The following is a 27619-nucleotide window of genomic DNA, read 5'->3' as shown; positions in this document are numbered from 1 at the left end:
ACAATTTTTCATATCTCTGGCTGTATACACAGTATATTCACAAAATTCATGTCTTCATACCTGTACTTTGTATAATAATGATCATCACATTCTACCATCATTAATAACCCCATGCCCCCTCCCTTCCCCTCCAACCCCTCTGCCCTATCTAGAGTTCATCTGTTCCTCCCATTGCTCCCGCTAAGATTTATTTTCTCAATCAGCTGGGCTGGGAAGTTTGGTCTTAACAACTTTTTGTCAAACTTACCTTCCTCCCTCCTTCCCTCTCCTGTCCCTCCATCCCTCCCTCCTCCCCCCCCCCCCAATTTCCTTTTTCTTCTCTTTGTTGCGCAGCCAGGAAAACCTTTTTAGATATACAGTACTACCTTTGGGTACTTTCAAAATTGAATTCCCCAAAAAGGAAATCATTGCTGAAATATTCTGTTTCGAGATGGTTAAGAAAATATAATGAACAATGTAAATACTCATTATATATGTATTTTTAAACAGTATGCTCGTTTGAGGTATCTCTTCTTTGTACAACACAAATCATGCTGTAAATACTTTTTATATTTTGTGGAAATAAATAAAAATAAAGAAATGATTGTCTTGTAACAAAAAAAAAAAAAAAATTGGGATATTGCCCATTGCCCATGTGGTCTTACCCTCATTTGGTAACACTAGAAAACTCCTTCCTAAGAAGTTTATTTTTCCTCCTTCTTATAGGATTTCAGGTTTTTGTCTAGGGAATTCTTAATGTATTATAATTTCTACTATGTCATCTTCTAATTACCATACTGGCAGACATTTTAATTATTCTAATATTAAGGTGGCCCTCTTAAAATTAGAATCTTAAGATCTCAATATTCCAAGAAGGATGGCTTTAAAATATTCTTTTTAATATTTCCTTTCAGTTTCTGGAACTCTACCCATGCAACTTTAGTATATTCTGTTTAGACAAATCATTACCAGGAAAATTCATTAAGAATACATGAAGTCAAAGTGTTTCCTGTTTGTCTTAATAGCAAAAACATTTTCAACCCATTTCATATTTTCAACTTAGGGAGAAAAGGTAGAACAACTAAACTTCTGATTTTGAGAAGTACTAATGTCATATATGACAAAATTTCTTTCTGCTAAATTGTACTTTAAAAGATCATCATACATCTATAGTCCCAACTACTTGGGAATATGAGCCAGGAGGATCTCTTGAGTCCAGGAGTTCAAGGCCAGCCTAGGGAACATAGGAAGACCCTGTCTTTAAAAAAAAAAAAAAAAAATTATCACTATCAAGGGGAGGATGCCTTCCATTATCATTCAGGATAGTTGAGTTACTGAAGATATGGTTACTTAGTTTTAGCTTCCAGTGGATTCTGGAAACCATTTAATCCCAAAGGGATATGTTTTCTTTGGTTTGTTTAACAACAAAATACTTTTGAGATTTCAGCAGGTTGTTCTGGCCCTGTTGAGAGGCTACTCTTAAGAATCTACAACAGTGAATGATACTTGGACAGATGTTTTTCAAACATGGAAGGATTAAACCACAGAATAGGTAGTTCCTTTCTAATCAATTCTCCATAGTCTTAATATAAAAATTTATTAGAGTCACTAAAGACTATTTTTCATTCTTTTTTAAAATATTTTTCTAGTTATAGATGGATATAACACCTTTATTTTGTTCATCTATTTATTTATTATTTATTAATTGTTCTTTCCAATTTATTTATTTTTTGTTGATTTTTTAAAAATAAATGACAGTGGAATGCATTACAATTCTTATTATACTTATACAGCACAATTTTTCATATCTCTGGTTGTATATAAAGTATGTTGACACCAATTCGTGTCTTCTTACATGTACTTTGGACAATGATGTCTATCACATTCCACCATCCTTGCTAATCCCCTGCCCACTCCTTTTTCCTCCCACCCCTCTGCCCCATCTAGAATTCATCTATTCCTCCCATGCTCCCCCTCTTACCCCACTATGAGTCAGCCTCCTTATATGAGAGAAAACATTCGGCATTTTGGGGGGATTGGCTAACTTCACTTAGCATTATCTTCTCCAACGCCATCGAACCCAGTGCAAGGCAAGTGCTCTACCGCTAAGCCACAACCCCAGTCCCAACTATTTTTCATTCTTTATACTTACTTACATTTTCCAATTTCCACACAAAACCATTGCTTTGAAGATCTTGGAACTTCATTATAGTTTATTTTAGGGAGTGGCCTAGTTGGTCAGAATCCTGCCAAAACTAATATGGCACTTTATTTAGGATCCATAACATGGTAATAATGTTTCTCTAATCTATGCTCAAAAGCTATTACTCTTGCCATGTAGAAAGAATAATTTCTTGGGTGATGAACAAGTATCTGCTTGAAGGACTTTATTGCAATTTGCGTTATGAAAAGTGTAAATAGCTAAGATGTTCAGTTGCATTAAATAAGAATGAAATATTAATGTAATAACTAAATCATCAATAAAATTAGCTTAACCACAGTTAATGAGCACAGTAGCATGTTCATTTATTTTGTAACCATCTTGGTTTCATTTGTTTATTTCTAATAAAGGTAGAAAGGTTTTATCTACTTGTGTATTCATTTTAATTCATTCTTCTCTATCTACTATTCCCAAGTATGCTTCCTGAAAATCCTTCTTTGTGTTTGTGTTAAACCTCCTTTCATTTTATTTTATGTTTTAATTTTTTTATTTTTTCCATATTTTTATTGATGATAGTTGTACATAATGATGGGATTTGTTGTTACATATTCATACATGCACACAATATAATAGTATAATTTGGCCAGTATCACTCCCCAGAGCTTCCCACCTCTTTCCCCTTCTTCCACCCCTTGGTCCTTTTCCTCCATTGATCTCTTTTTCATTTTCATATTTTATTCCCCACCTCTCTTTTCCTTTATTCCTCTCTACTTTCTGTATATAAGAGAAAACATGGGGTTGGGGATGTGGCTCAAGCGGTAGCGCGCTCGCCTGGCATGTGTGCGGTCCGGGTTCAATCTTCAGCACCACATATAAAGATGTTGTGTCCGCCAAAAACTAAAAAATAAATATTAAAATTCTCTCTCTCTCTCTCTCTCTCTCTCTCTTAAAAAAAAGAAAAAGAAAACATATCTCTTGACCTTCTGAGTTTTACTTATTTCACTTTACATAATGGTCTCTAGTTCCATTCATTTTCCTGCAAGTGGCATAGTTTTGTGTGTTTTTTTTTAATGGTGGAATAAAATGTCATTGGGTATGTATACCACATTTTTTTTATTCATCCATTGAAGGACACCCAGGTTGGTTACATAGTTTGGATATTGTGAATTGTTCTACTATAAACATGAGTATGCATGTATCCCTGGGGCACGATGACTTTAATTCTTAACAATAAATACCAAGGAATAAAATCCTTCTTTTTTGATAGTAGTGATAAGTATAGACACAATCATGGCCTGTTTCCCTCTGTGATATAATGGAGGGAACACTTTCTATTAGAGAAAATGGAAACTAATATAAACCAAATACTTTATTTTTGCTTTCTAAAATATAAGGATTATTATATTTCTCTGTCTAGATTTATTTCTATTTTCTTTTTTTCTTCATCTAGTTTTTAAAAATGTCATCAGTCCTTGAGCAGAAGTAAAATATATTTTCTAATTCACTTTTTTTAAAATTTTTAGTTGTTGATGGACCTTTATTTATTTATTAATTTTTATGTGGTGCTGAAAATCAAACCCAGTGCCTCACACATGCTAGGCAAGCACTCTACCACTGAGCCACAACCTCAGCCCCTTTCTAATTCATTTCTAATTGGTGTATTATAATTGTGGGTAATAGTAGGATTCATTATTCCATATTTGTACATACATATAACAATTTGATCAATCTCATTCTTCAGTACCTTCCTTTGGTCTCTCCTCCTCCCTGTAAGTCATTTTTATAAATGTTAGCATTTCTCTCATATTTAAAGATCTTTATTCTTTTTTAAAATTATCTACTTATTATACACTAATGTGCTTTTCAGTAGAATGATTAGGAAAGAACTTGACTCAACAGTTACCACATTGGAGATATAAATGATGACAAATGACCTTTACCAAATGCCAATTTCAAACTGACTGCTTTATAAATACAATATTTCAGACTCCTCTCAGTAGATAGTATTATTCCCATTATATGAATAAGAACACTAAGATTTAGAGCTATAATGAGCAAATTACCCACAGAGTTCAGAAGAGGTGTCCGAGCGAGAATTTGAAGCCAATTAATCTAACTCTAGAATAGCCTCTCTTTGCATCTCTATTTTGCTACCTTTCTAGGTTGAAGGAAGGAAAGAAAGAGTAATGGCATCAGCCTAGATCCTATTAAAAGTATGCTTTATTCATCATCTCTAGTAAGACCTGGATTTTGAGGTGTTTCACCATTTGTGAACATAAAAATGCCAACTGTCTCTACCACACCAGTGGCCTGTCTTTGAGAAGGGGATGGATTTTGGGTTTTGAGGATAACATAGTATATATTTGGTCACAGAACGAAACAAAATTGACATCATTGGCCCAACCATATACATTCTAACTAATCAAACTAAAAAGGGCATTAGCTAGAAGAAGCACACCGAAAGCAATGACGTAACATTTATGGTTAAATTGGATTTGTAACACCAAACTCAAACTATATGTCATTTTTTAATTATAGTATAATAATACTATAGAATTTAGTATAAATTTGAGAAGACATTATACAATGTTAAAACAAGTATTACTTTCAGGCCATTGAGACTCACTTAATCCGCAAGTCTAGCGGGGGACTGACTTACATCGCTGAGTGGAAAGGGGGCCTCCTGGAACACAAGATGGGTCACCTCACCTGCTTTGCTGGAGGCATGTTTGCGCTTGGGGCAGATGGAGCACCTGAAGCCCTGGCCCAACACTACCTTGAACTCGGGGCTGAAATTGCACGTACCTGTCATGAATCTTATAACCGCACCTGTGAGTACATGTTATTCTTCATTTATAATCCATTCCCCCATTCCTTGAGTTCAATTGGTAAGGAACTTTGTCACTGTGGTCATTAAAAGAATATCCACTGGGCCTGGTGAGACAGATGACCACAATTAATATCTTTATATGTTTACTCTAAAAGGCACTGCTTTTATACTTAAAAGCATATACCATTAGTTTGCCAAGTAACAAAAATCAAGGCCTAAAGACTAAGCCAGCCTAACTTTCTGACCCTTGCTTTAGCTCAATAGCATTGAGTAAGGGTCTCTGACCCAGTACAAAAAGAAACCATTTTATAAAGCAGTATTAACACTTTCCACATATCTTTCCCATAAAATAGACTATGAATCTGGCTGGCTTTCTTTTTATAAAACATGAGCTTGAAGCATAAAGATTAAATAACTGGTCTTTTGTGACAAAAATGACAGATTTCTTAGCCAGTGAGTTTCCAGCTAACTCGTAAGGTGTATTATGGTGCCTGTGCTCACCTAATGGATACTCAGTAAATGGGGGTCAAATGAAAAAAAAATACAAAATTGTTACTATTTTATGAAGTTGATTCTTTTAGATGACTAAATTTGGAAGTATATTGAATATTGTGCATTATATAATGTTTATAACTAATCCAAAAAAATGATTGTTTTGGCATTCTGTCTTGAATGTTGTTAAGTATTTTCTAGTCCTTTTGAAGTTATAGACACAAAGCATTGTACAAACAATTATCCTTGTTAACCTGTTGCATGTCCTTTAGTTATGAAACTGGGACCAGAAGCTTTCAGATTTGATGGCGGTGTCGAAGCCATTGCTACAAGGCAAAATGAAAAATACTACATTTTACGACCAGAAGTGATTGAGACTTACATGTATATGTGGCGACTGACTCATGATCCGAAGTACAGGAAATGGGCGTGGGAAGCTGTAGAGGTGAGGCTTTAATTTGCACATTTCTTACAGATCAGTGTCTCAATGAAAAATGTTCACCAGTACCTATAAATGTGTCAACTCAACTTTTCTGTGTAAAGCTTTCAACAGTTTTTTGTTTTGTTTTTTTTTTTTCATTTAGTACTGGATATTTCTAGTTAAGTCCCTCCCTCCCTTTGGCTTCAGTTTTGCTTTATAAAACAGTGATATAAGGATACTGTTAGACTGGGTATTGACGAAGATATGTAACATTACGTTCCCATGACCACAGAAAAAAAAAAAAAAGGTCACTTATTTCCAGAAAAGGTTGCTGGCAAGTTGGGGATATTCACCCCTGTTTTGTCTGTTTTAAGAAACTGCACAGATACATGTTTTTTTGAGTTGGTCTTGGGGCTTTAAATGATAGTATACACTTTTACTTCAGAGTAAATTAGCTACTTCGATTAACTTTTAGAAAGAATTTACAGAAGAAATACTTTGGCCAGGCATGGTAGTATGTGCCTATGATTCCCAACTATTTGGGAAGGCTGAGGCAAGAGGATGGCAAGTTTGAGGCCAGCCTGGGCAATTTGTGAGACCCTGTCTCAAAACAGAAAAATTACTTTGTCAAAGTGTATTCCTTTACTATTCGCAGATTTCTCTGAGTATCTTGTAAACTTGTCATGTGTTCTTGTGTGTCATTTTAATTGTCTGTCATCTCCTGGGTCTTTTCCTGCTAAATATGGTGTATTTTCTTTCTAAACTAACCTATTGGACATTTTCTGTGCTAGAGGCCAGAGGAGGTGCCCTCCAGGATATGCATCAAACAATGTCTAATTTTAAAAGCTATTATTCTCAAAGAAGTGGGAGGAAATTCGGGGAATGAGAACAAGCAACTGCTTTAATTACAGTCTCATTCTCTAATGCTCTTTGTTAGACAGTCAGCTTTCTTTAAAAACTGTCCTTAGGAATCACTTCTCTCAGGAAATCTAAAATGAATACTGGCTTTGTGTGGAATTTAACTAATATCTTGGAAAGCCTTTGATGAATCTTGCTTATTACCCTCTTCACTTACTGTATCTTATCATGAATCATCAGTCATTTTAAGTAATAACATTTTAAGTAAAAAATGCAAAGTTCTCTAATAGTGTTCATTCAGTAGTAATTCCAATTTCTTTAAATTCCTGTTTTATTTTTTCTCTGAAAAAAAAAAAAAAATGTGTTTAAATTGAAGTTCACCTAAGCTTTAGTGATAGGGAATTATTTGGTCTTGAATTTACCAGCAACTGAATTATGAATTTAAGTCACATCTTATACTTCATCAAATCTAATACATTATAATTTATAAAAAAATAAATAAAAGAATCATTATTTAATATGCCATTAAGAAAGAGCAAGCAACACTACCGATTACAACATGACACACCAATTTTATAGAAGTTAAAATGTGAGAAATGTTTGAAACAGATGTAATCAAAAATGGGAGGAAATAGATCTCTGTTGCTAGCTGGGCAGGAAGCTTTGTTTTGCTTGATTCTTCAAGGGACTTGTTTGTACAATAAAAAGGTTGGTTTTTGTGTTAGGATTTTTATCTCATATCAGCTCTTTAGCATAACATAAGATGCAAAAGTGTTTCCCCATATCATAACACAGGATTCCCCCTGTTTTTGCTGCCAGTAACTTCTGCTGGAACTTGAGATATAATGGTGAGCAAGAATCCTTAGAAGGCATGGAAGCACTTGCTTTTTTTCTGTGATACATCCCTTTGGTCTTCTGTTCCAGCAGCAGCCCCTGCAGACAGTACCCCTGTAACCTGGCAGCTCCAGACTCAAGCAGCCAGTGCTTCTGAGCTGTTTTGACCTAGACTCAGTCTGGCTGCCTGGACCTGAAAGACCACATCTGGAAACCATGTTAGAGAAGGAGGAAGAATTGTTTTCCTAAGCAGCTGACTGTCTGGGTTAGATGGGGATGTTAGCCCCAGAAGCAGCCTTCAACCAATAAGGTTTTTAAGTTTATGGATAACTATCCTGGGCTTCCTTCTTTAAAAAAATAATTACATGATGTACAAGATCCTGGGTTCTATCCCCAGCACCATGACCAAAAAAAAAAAAAGAATTCTGCAATATTAGTTCCTCAGAGGGTTTTTCAGGCAGGAGTGGGCCACTACTCCATATATTTCATTTGCTCTGCTCCTGTCCCTGTTTCACTCTCTCCACTCACTTCCTGATATCACCTCCTCAACAAACTTCCGTTTCCAACCTTGTCTCATCTTCCATTTTTAAGGGACCCAAATTAAAACATAGGGAGTCACCTAGTTTGTGTTTCTACTCAATGACGACTCCTTGCCATGTCTTTGCCAGATGACTATTCCTTATCAACTCAAGAAGTTTGCAACAAAGGAGAATGTACTACCTGATAAAGTAATTCATTCTGTTTTTGAATGGCTGAAGGTGTTAAATATTTGCTCCTCTGAAGCCAGAATTTACACTGTTCTGAGCTATGGGTTGGGGGAAGGGGTGGACTCTCTTCTACATCTCAGTTTCTTCATTATCTGAAAACGGCACATTTGCCATCTCTTTACTTTCTTATCCATTCTCTATGTTCTGGTTTCCAACTGTGGTCCTTCAAATCTGCGCAAAAATGTCCCTCAGCCTAAAGTCAATTGTTCTTTTAGTCCATTTATAAACCCTTGGCCAATCCTGAAATTATGGTGAAACAACATTATCTATTCTAGCTACCATTGAGACATCTCTTATGCTCAGTACCTGTTTGTGTTTACTCTTCTTTCACTTTGTGAAGAACTATTCTTCTATCTTCCAAATACTCTTTTCCCAGCCTTCTGTCACTGACACACTTCATAAACCTGATTTGCATGTCTTAATTAAATATATTAATAACAATGTCAAATAAGATATGAAAAAGTATGTAATACAGCAGGAAAACCCTGGAGACATCCTCCACAGTGAACAGAAATCAACTAATCAAGGTGTCCAAGCTTTTGTGAACTCACAAAAGTAACAGAAGTAACTTCCAAATGATATTTCTTTTGCTTTTTCTCAGTATCATAATAAACTATTTTACATTCCTTGCAATTAAACATCTGACAACTTACAGATGAGCTTTATCAGGAATTAATTATCCATGCACATGCATGTAAATTACGAAGTCATGTCTGCTGGTCTATAGTAGAGGATAAAGCCTAAGTAAGGGCCAAGTGCAGTAGTGCACGTCTGTAATCCCAGCGGCTCAAGAGGCTGAGACAGGAAGATCCTGAGTTCGAAGCCAGCCTCAGCAAAAGTGAGGCACTAAGCAACTTAGTGAGACCCTGTCTCTAAATAAAATACAAAAAGAGGCTGAAGATGTGACTCAGTGGTTGAGTGCCACTGAGTTCAATCCCAGGTACCCTCCCCCCAACCAAAAAAAAGCCTAAGTAAGGCTTTTTCTTTTCTTTCTTTTCTTCTGTTTTTTGTTTTGTTTTGTTTTGTTTTGTTTTCCTCCAGATATTTTTCTGTAGTCACCTGAACCTAACCCTTTCCATGTGGTCATTCTGACTCTCAGTGATTTCGCTTTCCTCTTCCTGCTTCTGCCTCCCCAGGCTCAGTCCCAGTTTCCAAAGTCTTTTTGATATATTCATGCACTTGGATTCTCTATTTTCTGCCCCTGAGTTTAAACCCAACTCTAGCAGACAGCCTTAGCAGCATTATTTTTTTTAAATCTCCATGGATTAGTTATTCATCTAATCTGGTCAATGAGAGAAAGTGTTATGTCTTCACAATCATGGTTTCTGACTTAGGATTTAACTGATGCTGCTTGCTGTTTTTTTACCGTGCCCCTCCAAACCCAAAATATGGTAACGTGGGGTCAGATTTGTCTTTTGTATTTTGTTCAGAGATTTAGCCATCTTCCTATATCCCCTTCTCTGTGATTAGCACATCCAAGCCACATATGGTTACCAATAATATAATCATTTACACAAAATCCAGGTGATCCCTGTGCCAAAAGCCTGAGTCCCTGCAGCAGACTAGAGAACCCATGATCTGGTCACACTGTGCTGAGGCACAAGACTGCTTCCCCTGTTGAGATATGGGTTCAATCTGGCTTGTGATGGAGGCCCAGGAAAGCTCCTTGTCCCCAGCTTCACATTCCTAAATCTTGAAATTTAGACTTTTGATATGAAGATATTTCATCTCTTCAAAGTTAAGAATGCCTCTTTTGCATTTTCTCTTTTTAAAAATTATTTTTAATTTACTTAAAAGCTTCAAAAACTGAAAATTGCAAGGCTACTTTGACACTGGCACTTCTTCACCTTGTCTTATTCTTACTTACTCTTATAAGCCTGTGCTGATAAGATGCCCATTATCTGATCAGGGAACCTCTGAGGCCAAGTTAGGAAATGCAGAACTGAGGATTTGCTCTCCTCCTTACCCCCAAAGTTGACTGTGTTCTTGATTCTGTGAAGATTATGGGGGAAAAAGAGTGAACAGGGTGAACTGGAAAGAAAGGCGTCTGAACATTGTCTGCAACCCAAAGCATCTATTTTTCTTCACAAATGAAGGAACTTAAATATCTATAAACAAGAAGAAGGCTGTTTATCATGCCTGGCTCTCTCATTAGTTGATCACCAAGGAAATTCAAGGGAACAACCCAGAAAAGTCTTTATGGTTGAAATAGTTTTAAGGAAATATCTGGAAACAGGGATTCATTGTGGTATGTAATAAGCTTGCCAGTTTCTTTTAAATCCTGATTTTTTTTTCCTTTACAAATAATTTTTGGTCTATTCCGTGTATCTGATATTTGGCTTTTTATCAAAAAGTTCTTTTCTCAGGAGAAAAAAAAAAAGGAATGATGGAAAAAAGAAAAAGGACCTAAGAATTTCCATCTTCAGTCTTATCTCTGATTTGTCTTATTGTCTGGATCTTAGAATGTAATTGAAGCATCTTCTTAGGTTGATTATTCCTTTTTCTGGAGGATTTTAAAAGTACCAAATCATGAGAAATTTTCTTTCTTTATTCATATAAACTGCTAATTAGATTTTCTTTAACCTAATAATTAAATGCTTTTCCTCATGGACCCACATTCTTTCTTCTCTACAACCAAGATGTGAAAAATCGATACCCTCATTATCAGTGTCTAAAGACAGAAACTGAGCTCCTGGTGCAGCGTCCCTTCTCATGAGCAGCAAGGGCTGCTCCTTGTCTTCTCTTTTCTTTTTTCTGGATCCTTATTCTTAGAGCCTTATTTTCTTCCAAAACCCTTTTCTAGCCAAGGAACTTTTTTTTAATTAATATGGCAAACTCAATCTGTGCTTTAAAAAAAATAGTATATAACTATACATGTAAAAGAGAGAGGGGTGGGGGAGGGAGGTTCAGAGTCATTCAAGGAAACTAAAAGATAAAATTAAAATGACATGGGATACTAACAGAAGTTTTTTTATCTTTTTTATTTCATTATAAATATTAAAGTTTTAGTTTTAAACTTTGTTATTTGTCTGCATAGTCTAGAACCAAGTTTCAGAAGGCAATTTTTGTGCAATGGGAATTTTTGTTTTACCATATGATTAATAGAATTAATAGGATGTAGTGAGCAGAAAATAACTTGCCTAAAGGGAAATATGCTTGGGTATCTAGCAAAACCAGCAGTGTCATCTCAAAGTCCAAACAGCACAAAATATGATTCAAAGTGAATTGAAATTTAAACATAAGATCTGAAAAAAATAAAACTCCCAGAAGAAAACATTGGGGAGAAAGCTCCCTGACATTGGTCTTGAATTTTTTTTTTTTTCAATTTGACACTGGGGCAAAGGCAACAAAAGCAAAATAAAACACGTGGGCCTACAGCAGATTAAAAGGTTTCCATACAGCAGAGGAGACAATCAACTAAGTGAAAAAGTGACCTAGAGAAAATATTTTTAGCCATATGTAGGATTTGCATCAAGGGTAGACCACATTTATAATGACGGTCACATAGGATGATAGCTCTCTTAGTTTGTGTAAGTATACTCTTAGTGTTCATACAACAATGATATCATCTAACTGTGCAGTTCTTAGAACATATTCCCATTATTAAGTGAGACTTTACTGTATTTGACAAGGATATAATATCCAAAATCTATAAGGAATTCATACAACAATAATGAAAAAGTAATAATTCAATTAAAAGTGGTCAAAGGAATGAATAGACATTTGTCCAAAGAAGATGTACAAATAGCCAACAGATATATGAAAAGAAGTTCAATATCATTAATGATCAGGGAAATAAATCAAAATTATAGTAAGAATCTACCTTGTTCCTATTATTGGCTACTATCAAAAAATTTAAAATAACTAGTGTTCTCAGAAATGTGGACAAAAGAAAACCCCTCTTCATTTTGGTGATGCACGTTGGTATGACCATCATGAAAAACAGTATGAAGTTTCCTCAAAAAATTAAAAATAAAACTACTGTAAAATCCAGTCTACTTCTAGGTATATACTTCTAGGAAATCAGAGATATCTGCACTCTCACATTCATTGATTCGCAAAAGCCAAAATATTGAAACAGCCCATCATATTGAAACAGTGTCCATCAACATATTGAAACAGCCCAACATATTGAAACAGTGTCGATCAACAGACGAATAAATAAAATGTGGTATATATATACACAATGGAATATTATCCAGTCTTAATAAAAAGAGAGAGAGAAGGGAAATCCTGCCATTTGCAAGAACATGCATGAACTTGGGAGACATTATGCTAAGCAGAATTAGCTAGTCACAAAAAGACAAATACTGTATGATACCACTTCTATGTAGAACCTAAAAAAAAAAAAAAAAAACAGAAACAGAAAGCACAGTGGTAGTTACAAAGAACTGAAGGGTAGAGAAGAAAGGGAGATATTGATCAATTGGTCAAATGGTACAAAATTTCATTATAGGGTGAATAAGTTGTAGAGATCCAATGTATAGTATGGTAACTATAACAATAATGTATCAATGGATTTCAGGTGTTCTCACCACCACACACACAAAAATAAACAAGTGTGTGATGCGTGATGCATGATACACATGTTGATTTGCTTGATTGTGGTAGTCATTTCACAATGTGTAGATACATCAAAATATCACATTGTACGTCTTAAATATATGCAACTCATATTTATCAATCACACATCCATAAAGTTGGAAGAGGGTATATATTTTAGAAATAGTTACCAGCCCCATTTTTCTCATGGCCTTCCATTTTGTTCTTCTAACCCTGTCATCATTATCATTAATTAGCAATTAATAATCAATTTTTTAAAGAAATAAGATGTGACTACAGTAGCAGCTGTTTGGGGTCCAGTGCACTTTCTCAACTAGTGGTTTATAATCCCAGTTGACATCAATAATCTTTCTGAACCAGGAATCAACAAATTTATTTTGTAAGGCCCAGAGAGTACTGTTTGGGACCATACAGTCCCTGTTGCAACTATTATTTTGTACTACAATCTGCCATTTATCCTGTGGTCTTTAGTTTGCCAAATCCTACTCTAGACCATAGGATAAAATGGTGAAAATAAGTGAAAAATTATTCTAAAACTAATAAAAGTGTTTCTAATTAGATAAGATATATTGCCCATATGTCCTTTGACTTTTCATATTTTATTTATATTTCTGCGTAATGGTTTTTAAATTTTTTCCCTGAAACTGTTAACAAGCTTTCATTTAATCTGAATCTTTGTTTTATCAGAATTTAACAACTTAATTATATAATTTATTGACAATCATTTACTGAATTTTCCCCTTCTCTTCATAATTCAGGCCCTGGAAAATCACTGCAGAGTGAAGGGAGGCTATTCAGGCTTAAGGGATGTTTATTTCATTTACGAAACTTATGATGATGTGCAGCAGAGTTTCTTCCTGGCAGAGACACTAAAGTAAGTGAAAATTATTCTAAAACTATATGACTGATGTGCCTGACAGAACTTCTTTGTAGGTGTCTTTAGTGAACACTAATTCAAAATGTCATTCCACACACGACAATAATTGCTTACAGGTGTGTTTCCAGTCATTCCAAAGTTCAGTGACTTGAGACTGCTTTGTGTGATTTCATAGACTAACACCAAAGGACAGAGTAAATTACTCCCTATTAATGAGGATATCCCTCACAGTTCTGATAGGCTTGACTTGTCCATGCTGCTTCACAAGATGAGTAGAGATGCTGAGGGGGTTTTCACTCTGTCTTTGTGGTTTTACAGCCTGACATGGTCTCTTGGGGCTCATATACTCACATTTTTTCTCTCCAGATACTTGTACTTAATTTTTTCTGATGATGATCTTCTTCCACTGGAGCACTGGATCTTCAATACTGAGGCACATCTTCTTCCTATACTCCGTGAAGATAAAAAGGAAGTTGAAGTCAAAGAGAAATAAAAATATATTTTATATTTTACTCTGCTTCATTCCCTTCACTGCATACCTTAATAATTTCTTTTATGGTAACCAGGCACATGATAAACTTTTATCAATAAGTCTGTGATTATTCTAAGTTCTAAAATTGTTTTGCAGTCTTTTATGTTTATTATCATAGGCATAAATGAACCTAAATTTCTTATTCCTTTATTATCTAGCCAGTAGATCCACATGTTTTGTTTGTATAGTATTTTTGTTCTCTCTTAAGTAACCTCTTATCTCTGGAGTTCATAAAATTGTGATATTATTTTCATTAAATTAATAGAATGGTATACCAGTGACCTCTTAATTACAATTTGATTTGACTGCAAAACTTTTTCCTCCTCTATGAGGAGATGATATCTGCTTTAAGCTGTAATGTTTTGCCATGTTGCAAAAAGCCATAATAATAAATTAAATATTAAAAAAAAAGCTTTTTCCTTTTTGATTTTATGTTAATCTGGTTTGTCTATCCACCAGAGACAGATCTTATAACTGTGACAGCCTCCTTATGCGGGTCTATCGTTATTTGATAGAATGTCTTCTAAAATACTCATTCACATTGTAATTCAAATTAGAAAGTCATCCCAGAAGAATCATCTCATGTTGACCTCATTTCATTGGAACTGCAATTCCAATTGCAGTATATTTTTGTTGGTTAATTATATTAGTGTTTCCTGAGTTATGAATTTTTTTCTTTACTTTTAATGCCCTATGTCATCTTTCTGGATCTTGTATTGCTTGATTTCTTCCATACCACCTTTCTTCACCTTCCATAGCAAGGTGAGCTCTGCTATTAATGAATTATACTTTTTTCAAGGGAAACAATTCAACTATTAATGTTCTAGCTTTTGCTTTTAACTGAATACGTAAAGAAATTTGGTTTTGAAAGAAAGGGTGAGAATTTCGTGTGGCTATTAATTCATTTGTCTACCTTTCGTTTTTTAATTTTTCTCTTAAGAAGAAAGCATTCCATTCTGCTGAAAAGACATGAAAATGGCCCTTTCTCAAATGTAGTAAATTTCTTCATTTCAGTTTATAAAAGTAGGAACGACTTCGTGAAGGAAACTTTGCCAATTTGTCTATTCACTGTCCATTAAGGAAAATTTAATAAACTCTTAGTCAAATAAGAATATTGTGTATCTACTATGGCTAAGTTCTATGTAAAGATTCCAACTTAGAAGCAACATATAGGAAAGGACACTCCCAGTTCCCCAAATTTGATCTGCAGGGATCAAAATAATTATATATTTCTTGTAAACATTAAGTGTTGAAACATGAATGGTTTTCTCAAGAACAGAATTTGGTGACATCTTTGTGTTTTCTTATCATATTGGCACTGTGAATGGGCTAATGTGATGATGCACAACTAAGGTACAAAGGCTTTGACCATCTAAATTTTCAGTTTCAATGATCAGGTAAATCAGTACAACCCCATGAATTAGGCTGAAGCATGTGACATTGCTGCATTTGTAGTTTAAAAACTCTAATATCAGCAATTTCATCTAACTCCAACCTAGTATTTTTAAGAGAATTATTTTCTTAACTCTCGATAGACAATAGTCTTAGCTATTTCAGCTTTTGAAAGTGTTTCCAAAGATTTCCTTTGTCTTACAAAACCACCTTTTATTTTCTTTCAATGTTGCACTTTAATATATGTCAAAGAACAAATTAGTGAAATTAGTAAATTAAAAAGATTCTTTAGCACATCATGATGACCACATAAATGTGCCTCTGTGACCCAAAATAACTTTCCATGTCTTCAGCCTGCCTACTGAAATGAGTGGATAACAAAAGTTCTTTTTTCCAAAAACTTTAAGGTAAAATATTAAAAATCACTGCCAAAATTAGGCCATATGTATTTAGATTATAATTTTCACATCACTGTCCTTGGATCAACCATTTAAATAATTTTCTTTTCATTTCAATTTTATTTGAAGAAACACATATATTTCTGCAGCACATAGGATATTAAAATCAGGTTGTGTGTACGCACACTACACTGTACCTTTTGTGTCCTTGTTTAAGTAGACAAGAATCTGTACTCCATGTTGCTGTGCCAATGGCAAGAAGTGTTTTCAGTTCTAGAACTTGGATTTTTTTAACAGAAGATCCAAAGCACCAAAAATGTATACAAAGGATTAATACTATAATAATGTAATTTAATTAAAATTATACTTTGTGTTACTTTAAACAACTGGTCTCTAGATAGACACTGTCCTTCATTCATTCCCAACAAAATTGTGCAGTTGAATTTATAAATGTATTCACATCCTTAAAAGATGAACAATTAAAATAACATTTAATTTTGTGTTTATGCAATATGTTTTTGATATATTTTGTGCACTTAATAGTACACATATAAGTTGTATGCCAATTTACAGAACTCAATGACTTCTTTATCATGACTTTTTCATGTGTATTACCCACTTTTTACATTGTTTTTGATTTGTACATAAATCCATTCTGTCATATACAACTTTATATAAATCTCTAATGTTATGGGAAGCATAATAGATTGACACATAATTTTTAAAAGTTATATTTGTAAGATTTCTCTATTGTGAATAAAGTCTTTTAATATATCTCCTCCTGTATTATATTTTTTCCTTTTAACTAAATTTTCATATGTCTAGGGGTGAATGTATACAGTTGCAAACAGAAATTAGATCCTAATAGCAATTTTGTAAAATACCTAGAAAATCTTGACAAGGAAACATTTCCCATTAAAAACTTTACATTGCAAATTATTTTGTGTACATAGCCTTTGGCTAATCATGTTCCTTTATTAAGAGTCTAAGGTAGGTTCAATACCAGGACATGCAGGGGAGAGGCAGGGATTAGTGTCAAAAATGGCATAAAGTCTAATGCATGCTCCTAAGATTGCACTGCAAGGAGATCAGTCTAATCCACCCCACCCCTAAAACAAGACAAAACATCATGTAGTTGTGTTATGTTACAAGTTAAATTCTGCTGTACAAATTCAGAGGAGAGAGAGGTTCATAACTTTGGGGTGTTCAGAGAGACTTAGTAGAAATATATATGTACTGGGGAATGAATCCAGGGGCTCTTACCCACTGAGCCACATCCTCAGATCATTTTTGTATTTTATTTAGAGACACGGTCTCACTGAGTTATTTAGGGCCTCGAAAACTTGCTGAGACTGGCTTTGAACTTGCAATCCTCCTTCCTCAGCCACCCAAGATTCTGGGATTACAGGCATGCACCACCATGCCTTGCTCTAGGTTTTATAATTTTATTTTGTACTGTTTTCAGACATTTTGGTTGCAGTTCTTTCCACCTAGAACTCTCTTTCTCCAATGTAGTATAGCTCATTCCTTTAGGTAGCTAGTCAGCCAGGAGTGAGTGAGCAGGAATAAGATAAGGAAGGCCCACTGGAAACCACGGGGAGTCTTACCTGACACATAAGCACCTGGAAGATGAGGGCCTGATACGTTAAAGCCTCCCCCAGCTAGTTACATGTCCTCCTGAGGAAAAACCATTGTTCCAAGATCAGGTCACCTACTAGGTGTCCTGGACCCTCCCTATCACCAAAACTATCACCGCCCCCCATTCAGTTGGGAAACTGAAAGAAGAGCCCCAGATCATGTACATTCACAAGACACTAATTCGAAACAAAACTGTAAGTAAATAGCAGAAAGATCAGTAGAGTAGAGGGAAGGAAACAAGGAGGGAGGACTGTGGGCAGAAAAGAAAGTGATGGGGACTGAATTAGAACAAAATCATATTCCATGCTTTTATAATTATGTCAAAATGAATCTTATGTACAACTAAAAAGAACCAATACCAAAAGGAAAAAAAAAAAAAAAGCTTGCTGAGGGCTATTCAAAGGGTAATAAATGGATTTAAGGGGCAGGAAATTGAGGCAAAAACAGGGACTCAATTCCTCTCTGCACCACACCATTAGTCTTTGAATTGGTCCATGCAGTTTCTATGCTGTCAGTCAGAAGGCAGACTTGGGTGGAACTTTGGAACTGTCCTGGGACCCCCAATAAAACTGGAGGGCATACTGTCCCTTTCCTCTCCGAGAGGACCCACTCCCTCTCTTCAGGGTGTCCCCTTTTGTCCTTTCCTATCACTTCTAATAAACTCATGTCTGTTACTCTGAAGGACATGTCTGGAATCTTTGTGGTCTGTGATTGTAAGAATCAGGGTGAAGAGGGGGATCTCCACGCAGCCTCAGTCGTAATGATTTCCTTACCTCATTCAGGTCTGTCTTCAACAGTCACCTTTTCAGAGTGGTTTCTTTGACAAATCAATATACAATTTCCCACAACCCTTTTTCCCTTGCCCTATTTTATTTTCTACTTAGCATTGCTATATTATGTACTTACTTCCTCATTTGTTTATCGCCTGTCTCACCTCTTCGTGTTTACGCCCCATGGGAACAAAGACTTTATTTGCCCCCTACCACCACCAACATCGTTTTATTTCCAGTGCTTCCACAGTACCACAGTACCTAGTACATGGTAGTGATAGGGGACAGACAGATGTGAGTGGTAGGTTCAGGAGGTTACGGGAATAATTCTATAAAATGGGCCTATTGTGTTCACCCCCCTCATGCTTTCATTTTTAAAAAGCAATTTTCCTACAGCCCTGCTGGCTTAAGCCCACAGGATATGTTACATTCCTCAGCAAACTACATGTTATCTCCAGGAGAAATGCAGGCCCAGAAACACCAATGACCAGAAGAACACAAGTTACTCTGAAGGGAGTAAGGGGGACTTTTGTGACCCTTACACAGACCAGATCCTGGAACTCGGGGAGATAAGGATAATTCCCCCTAACCATAAAATCTTTAAGAACAGGTTCTGATTAAAGTTGGTCAGCATGAGCCAAAGTGACCCACCTCGAGTGGTCATGGCAGCAAGGACTTGAAAGTCTGATGTGATCCTGCTCTCAGTCAAAAGTGAAAAGGTCAACCTGGGCAGGACTCTAGAAATTTCTCTGTGACTCCCAATAAAACTAGAGGGCAGAGACACACCATCCCTTTCTTCTCTTTCATTTTCCCCATCCCTTCTAATACACTCATGCCTGTTATTCTGACCGACATGTCTGAAATCTTTTTGACTTCATTGCAAGAATGCAGGTAGGAAGGGACCCTTCATACCGCCTCAGTTTCCCAAAAGGCCCCAGCCTTGTAGCAGTTTGGTGAATGAGTGCATGAATGAATGAGAATGATTTATATTCAGAGACCTTGCTACAACTACTTGCAAATATCTTCATCGGTAGTTTTTCTTTTCTATGTTAAAGTAAATTCTTATTTGTGACTGGAATCAACTTTCAACAGATTTTTTTTAAAACATATCATTAACGTGTAACTGTGTAAACTGAAAATTTAAAAAAAGAAGATGATAAAGTAAATCATGGTTCCCCCCATATAGGGTTTTTCAGTGTTTTTGTTTAAATAACCTACTCTTATTTTGTATGACTGAATCTCACAATCTCTGCCTCATATAGAAATTAAAAAAAAAAAAAAACTTGAGGTCATCAAGCAAAATAACAGTTTTCCACCTAACAAAAAGTTAGTCAAATGGGAACCTTCTAGATTCAACTATTTGTAACACATACAGCATTATTTGTGTTTTCTCTGTTGGTGACAAATTTATTAAAATTTATTCTAAGCCTGTTTTTTATTTATACTAAACATCAGCCATTCCTACAGAAATGGCAACTTGGCAGCCAATATATCTAATTTCTGATAATGATATGTAGACAGTTATTTTGAATTTTAAGAAAAATTAGCAAGATAAAGCTTTTCTTCATTCAGGCATGGAGTTTATATCTCTAATTGCCATTCTAGCTCCTTAGGTAGTTCCTGAAATGTGCAGGTGGCATAGGGAATCTTCTTAAAACTCCAATTTAATGATCCAAAGGCTGATTTCTGTTTTTTTCCAGGCTCATTCCATTCTCACTAGCCAAGGCCTGAGTCATAATTTTCAAGAAATGTTTGCCAAGTATTGGATATGCATTTAAAGTATTAGAACTACGTGGGAGTCTAGACGCATTTAGCCCAACTCAGATATGAAAAAAAGTAGATTTTCCATAAGTTAGAAACAGTTTTGTATCCCTGTTCTGTGTTCCCAGACACAGGGAGTGATAAGATTTTATGCAATAATGAAGAATGATATATGAAAGCACAGGTGTGTCCAGCTAGCCACTCTAAAATAAAAGTACAAATTCAGGGTCCACCCTCGGAGAGGGGTCTGCTGCTATCTTTCTCTGTTGAGGTGAGGCTATAGAAGAATATAAGCCTTTTTTTTTTTTTTTTTTTTTTTTTTTTTTGTAGCAGGGATTGAGCTCAGAGGTGCTTAACCACTGAGCCCATCCCCAGCCCTTCTTTCTTTAAGAAGTTGCTTAGGGCCTCACTAAATTACTGAATTTGGCTTTGAACTTGGAATCTTCCTGCCTCAGCCTCTCCAGCCACTGGGATTACAGGCATGTGCCACCACATCCAGCTCTCTTCTAAGTCTTTTTAAAATACAGATTCTGAGGGGCTGGGGTTGTGGCTCAGTGGTAGAGTGCTTGCCAAGCATGAGCAAGGCCCTGGGTTCAATCCTCAGCACCACATAAAAATAAATTAAATAAAGGTATTGTGTCCAACTAAAAAATAATTTTAAAAAAATATGGATTCCAGATCTTCCCCCAAATTTAGCAAATCAAAATTGTGATAAAAGCCATGTATCTCCACATTTAACTAGTTCCTTATGCTATTCGTATGCATGCTAACATGGAGAACCACAATTTTTAAGTTATATGTAGGTGGAAATCCCAGAACTACTAAATTAATGAATTAATTTGCAAGTCATGACAAGCATATATACTTTTTTCTGTATTTTTTCCCATCTCATAAGTTTAAGTACAACTTGACAATTTTGACCACTTTGGAAATAGATTCATCCTTTTACAAATGCATCTCTGAGCAATAAGCTATACATTTAAACCTTTTAGAAATAGATTCACAGTGGATTTTTAAGCATAATTCTTTATTTGGGGAATCTCTAAAGTATTAACTTCAATCATCCCATTTTTTAATTCAGCAATTTTCCTTTGCTTTTTTCTTCCCCTCGTTGCTTTTAAAGTCATTTTTCAAACTTTTTTTTCATGCAGATTTTAACATGATTGTCACTTTCACAGTCTGCACAGAACACCTAGTTTGTCCAGTGTCATACAAATGCATAAAGTGTTGTTGGATACTACCTCTGAAAAGCACCTTCATTTCCTCCACCCCACTGGTGCCCAGGGCTTTCACTTTCATTTTTATGTTAATTGTCAAAAAATTGTTGGCTTGCCATTATTATGATCATTTTGAATCCCCTTAATACATGTCTTAAATTTGTGTCACAATTCCATTTAATTCCCCAGTGAATGCAAATTACCATGAAATGTTAGAAAACAGCAATAGATCTATATATGTAAAAATAAAAATTAAAAATTAAAAATTTTTCCACATACTGGAACATTTTGGCCATAGGCTATGAGCACATATTAATTCACAAGTCTACAAGCAGGGCCATAAAATGTACTGCTTTTCTCAAATATCATTTTCCGAAATAACTGGCACCTCAGAGTTTTCTGTTTGCTTTGTTTTGTTTTGTTGTTTAACTCTCCTAGGAGAAACAAGTGAATAATCCCCATTCCCAGACTCTTTGAGAACTTAGCTTCTGACTTTCCAACTCTTGGAATTCTCAGTGGAAAATAGAAATATATAATTGGGAATCAATTACCTCTTAGAACAAGGAGGGGAGACCTCACAGGATACCACCTTCTTGAGAAAGGCAAAATATTATGATTTCCCTTCATGGATGAGACAGAACCCAAGGATCTATTTGGTTGGTGGCAGAAGGAAAAGCAGACTAAATTTCCTCTTTATTTGCATAAAACCTCCTTACCTACCACTCTGCCATTTAATGTAGCAACTTAACTTCAGTGTAAATAAATCCTAAGTGTGTTTGATGGATAGTTATATTCTTTTTCTATCCTGCTTTTGCCAAATTGATAACTTTGTGATTTACAGAGTCTTCTCCTGAAGCTGCAAAAAATATATACATTTTAAATGTCTCCATTAAAAATATATAAGTGTAGCCAGGCGCAGTGGCTCATGCCTGTATTCCCAGAGGCTCAGGAGGCTAAAACAGGAGGATCATGAGTTCAAAGCCTGCCTTAGCAACTTAGCAAGTCCCTAAACAACTCAGTGAGACCCTGTTTCTAAATAAAATATAAATGGGTCTGGGGATGTAGCTCAGTGGTTAAGTGCTCCTGGATTCAATAAAAAATAAAAATATATATATTTTATTTATTTATAATATATTTATTTATTTTAATATATATTTATTTATATATAAAATATATATGTGTGCATAAATATATTTTTGTGTGTAAATATATATTTATACGCATATACACATAAATACATGCATAAAGCCCCTTCAGTCTTTTCTGCATGTAATTAAGTGTAGAAGGGGAAAAGAGCGGGTGCAGTTGGGTCGATGGGAGGCCAATTTCACTAGGAATCAAGACAACTGGGTTCCAAACTTAGCTCTGTTATTAACTCCCTGTGTGATTTGGAACAAGCACTTAAAGCCTTCACATATTATTTTCTTCATATGTAAAATAAAAATTGCAATTAGCCCAGGCATAACAGCTAGCACATTGAGTGATATCTGTTATGGATATTCAAGCAAGAAACATCAAGATTATTTATCAATGGACAAGAGGCTACTACCCCCAAATTACAAGCCATTAAAACACTAATATCCTGATCCATAAAATGGATATAATCACATATACTTCTGAGAGAATTAAAGTGCCTAACTACAATACTAGTTAATCATCCCTAATCCAAAATCCAATATTGAAAATGCTCCAAAATCTAAAACGTTTTGAGTGCCAACATGACATCACAAGTGGAAAATTCCATACCGTGAAACTTTGCTCCATGCACAAAATAATTGAATTTTTTAATAAAATTATCATCCGACTATTTGTACAATGTATATATGATACCTAAATGAATTCAGTGTTTAGATTCAGGTCCCATTCCCAAGATATTTAATTATGTGTATGTAGAAAATTTTGCAAGTATTCCAGGTTCAACAAAATCCTATTCAGTTCTGGTCCCAAGCAATTCAAATAAAGGATACTCAATCTGTGTAATGTAAAAGTTCTTAGACCTATTCCTGACAGATTTATGCTTTCAATCCATGAGTTCCATCTCCCACTTACAGCTCTCAATTTGTGTGAAAGAATCATCTCTCCTCTACCTTGGGAAGCTTCCAGCTTTTTCTGTTATGGCAACACATTTGCTATTATTTTGCTTGCTGTTTCCAACTACCCTAGGCTTTTTTGGATGCCTTCCTTCAATCAGACTGCTTCAAACACATGCTATTACTCATATTCTAAGGTCAAAGTTTGGCTCTTTCTGACATGTGAAGACATATATAACCAGTTCTTTTTCTTCACACTTGTCTGATGAACTAACTGAATATTTTTCACTTTTTTTTTTTTATGAAGAACAGAGTTGTTTGTTTGGTTTTTTTAAACCATTGTAGCAGAAAAGAAATAGGGATCAAACTGCATGACTGATGATGCATCGGCCAGAATACTATTGTCAATTTTGTCACTGGTATATTCAAATAATCCAGTGAAAATAAGACAGTAACTGAAAGCAGTTAAGAACTTCTTTTAGGTTGAAGGGCAATTTTGTGTCCATCCCAGAACAGCTTTGGAAACCAACAAAACCAATTTTATAAACTAGGAAGTATTACTGAAATAACTCTTTTGAAAGATCCAGTGTTGCTTCCAAAATCAGGTTATATATTTGACAATCACTTACACTGACTTAAACCTGATCACTTCCAAAGAAAAATGAATAGAATAATTTTGACTTAAAGTTCACTTACCCATTTCCCACCACCACATCCCCTCTTAGTTTCTACAGCACTGGGGACATGACTTATATCGATTAACACTTACTTATATTCTTGCTACTCCCCTCAAAAGGGGCTTGTAGTTCTACTGGGAGATTCTGCTTCACAAAGGAATCATCATTCTCAGCGTTCCCTTCCCTCCCCCACACCACATCTGTTGGGTTTCATTCTTCTGCACTTTGCCCTTAAAAGCCTTCCCAGTCAATCTTCTACTCTTCTTGGAAAATGTCTACTCTTGTGCTATAGTTTAGATATTTAATGCCACCCCAAAAGCCTGTATGTTAGAGACTTGGTCCCCAGCCTGTAGGAGGTAGTTGAACCTTTTAAGAAGGGGGACCTACGGCTTCCTTTCCATGCTTATTGGAAACTGGAGTCTCTTTTCAGTCCCAGACCAAATCATCATCTCTGTCTCCATGGGGAAGCAGGATTTGAAGGTTTTACTCCTCTTCCAGAAACTGATTTTATATCTGATCTTCTATCCATTTCCTTTTACTCCATTAACCCAGCCATCCATAATGAGGAAAGGGGGACCCAAAGTGTGGCAGCAATTTGTATGGCAAAGTAATATAATTCTTCTTTGTTCCACCACAGGACAAAGTTGAAGGCTTTCCCATAAATGAAAATTGAGAGAGAAAAAAACATAAAATAGAAATTGCAGTAATTTGGATCTGAAATGTCCTCCAAATATCCATATATTGGCCTTCAGCCTTAGGTGGTGTTAGGAGGTGGTGGAAATTTTAGCAGGTGTGGTCTAATGGAAGGAAGTTAGGTCACTGGGGCATGCCCTGGAAGGGCATCCACTGGGGGGAGTCTTAAAACGTAACTCCCACAGATATGTCTCAGTTGCATCTTTCCGTCCTTCACTAGGAAGGCACTCAGTGAACAACTATTAAGAAAGTGAGCAACTATTAAGAAATGATGAGAGAGTCCCAAAACTTTTGTTCAAAATATAAACACAATTTTCATCTTAAAATCGCCTACAACAGGACACAATCCCTGCTAAGTCCTATTAACTCAAAGTGGCACTTCTATCTGCAAAGTTGAATACAGGTTCTATTTTTAGTGAATAATCTTGTGTTCACCTTTACTGTGAGATACCTAATTATAAGCTGTCATTAGAAAAATTTCATCACTATATTTGCAAAAGTAAACTCACCAAAAATAGGACCATTTTCTCTTCTTTATTATGTTCAAAACACCAACCATCTTGGGGGAAACCCACAAGAGTCCAAGCAGTATTACTCTCTTGTAATTGCTTTTGGACCACGACTGTCATGAAGATGAATACACACCTCAGCTACTCAACTCCACTGGAGTTTGGTTTATTCCTTTTGGAGGGGAGAGAGGGTCTGGGGTTGGTTGTTTGACCATTATGATAAAGCTTCTTCATTGGCATGCCTATATGCCATATCTGGAACTGACTTTTTCTGATTAATAGAACACTTAAGGGACACTGTCAGAGCTGTAAATAATAAAAGGTTTCTATGTAGTGACCGCAACCTTTTTGTAATCTTCTTCAGTGATGGGACAAAGGATTCTAGGACTAAAGTAAATCTATTAATAATTATGTTGCTGTATTTCTTCAAATAAGTTCAGCTTCCTTCTTCCAAGCTGGTCTTTCTTCAACTATTCTAGCTTGTGACAAAAATGACTGATTAGAATTTCACCCTCAGTCACCTTATCTTCTTGTCTCTAACCTCTAGAGCAGGTGCTAATATAAATGAGCAAAGAACAGAGAGGGAGAAAAACAAAGGATTTCAGAGAGATTAATCAGTCCCTGGAAATCTGAAAGTGACTTTTGTCACTATTATAAATCAATATACAGAATTTCTTTAAACACCAGATAAAAACCATACAGTATGTCAAAACCATGATTAAAAGGTAGATAAGCATAATGAATTTTAACAAGATCATGAATTTATTTTTGCTGCTTTAAAAAATTATAGAATAGATTGCTTTCTTTTTTTCTGGTCTCCTTCACACAATGATGATGACATTAAAGGGGAAGTTTCAAAATTTCCACATTGTATATCTGGGCTTTTAACCTCTTCCAAAGATCAGATAAAAACTGCCAAACCAAAAAAGCATTCTTGGCTCACGTACACAGCTCATTCTTTAAATAGGAGCTTTAGCACATCCAGGCAGGAGCAAAGACTTCTCCAGAGTTTTTACCTATTGATTAACTGTAGAGGATATCCTTTTTAAAATAAATCTTGGATACTCTCTAAAATGAACGTTTTATTCTACTTTAGAGTAAAAGGAATAAAGAAAAAACAAGACAACCAATCCTCCCTCACCCTGCAAATATATGTTACTTTATATTTTTGCCTATGGTATTTCTATAAAAAGCTAGAAGCAGAAAAAAAAATCCCTTTACCAATGAGATTGTACTTTTTCTCCTGTGATGAAAATCCAAGACCAACTGCCAATTACCACTCCACGGAGCAGAGGTCACATGGTGGCTTCTTAGTACACATTAGAAACTGTCTTGAGACCTTAGGTTTAATTACTCATTGGCCCCACATCTGAAAGAAGGCCAGGAAAACCTCCCTTTTACTGTAATTCTGATGGTTAAGCACACACTAAGATTTCTAGATAGAAGCCTGAGGAGTAGGCATCAATCTGTGAGTTTATGATGGGATTCATTTGAAGTGAGAATTCCTCCATTGCTTTCTTATAGCCATTGTCTTTATTACAAGTGGTATATCAGCCAAGAAAACAGAAACTGAGGAAAACTACTACATTTTCAATAGCCTCAAAAAAATAAAATAAAATACTTGGGGGGCTGGGGTTGTGGATCAGTGGTAGCACACTTGTCCAGCATGTGTGAGGAACTGGGTTCGATCCTCAGCACCACATAAAAATAAATAAATAAAGGTATTGTGTCCATCAACAACTAAAAAATAATAATTAAAAAAAAATACTTGGGAATCAACTTAACAAAAGAGGTGAATGTTCTATATAATGAAAATTACAGAACCCTAAAGAGAGAAATCAAAGAAGACCTTAGAAGATGGAAAGAGCTACCTTGCTCTTGGATAGGCAGAAGTGATAGTATCAAAATGACCATACTTCCAAAAGCACTAAACATATTTAATGCAATGCTGATCAAAATTCCAATATGACATTCCTCATAAAAATAGAAAAAGCAATCATGAAATTCATCTGGAAAAATAAGAGACCCAGAATAGCTAAAGCAATCTTTATCAGGAAGAGTGAAGCATGTGGCATCACTATACAAGAGCTTAAACTATACTACAGAGCAACAGTAACAAAAATAGCATGGTGTCGGCACCAAAACAGACTGGTAGACCAATAGTACAGAATAGAGGACGTAGAGACTAATCCACAAAATTACAATTATATTACATTAGAC

The 27619-nt window shown here is 35.4% G+C and overlaps 1 protein-coding gene across 3 annotated transcripts in view; it reads left to right on the top strand.

Moving 5' to 3' along the window:
- The window catches only part of Man1a1 (mannosidase alpha class 1A member 1), a 171947-nt gene extending 155069 nt beyond the window's left edge, over positions 1-16878 (top strand). For all 3 annotated transcript variants that reach the window (XM_015500769.2, XM_048795787.1, XM_048795765.1), the window contains exons 10-13: positions 4752-4971; positions 5735-5907; positions 13664-13779; positions 14149-16878. In XM_015500769.2, the coding sequence (XP_015356255.1) occupies positions 4752-4971; positions 5735-5907; positions 13664-13779; positions 14149-14275 (636 nt within the window). In that variant the 3' untranslated portion in view covers positions 14276-16878. The remainder of the gene's footprint in view (positions 1-4751; positions 4972-5734; positions 5908-13663; positions 13780-14148) is intronic.
- Positions 16879-27619: the final 10741 nt, after the last annotated feature.

Source organism: Marmota marmota, unplaced genomic scaffold (assembly GCF_001458135.2).
Source record: "Marmota marmota marmota unplaced genomic scaffold, marMar, whole genome shotgun sequence".
NCBI classification, from domain to species: Eukaryota; Metazoa; Chordata; class Mammalia; order Rodentia; family Sciuridae; genus Marmota; species Marmota marmota.
The sequence above is the reverse complement of the archived record's forward strand: the minus strand, read 5'-3'. Positions and strand labels throughout refer to the sequence as shown.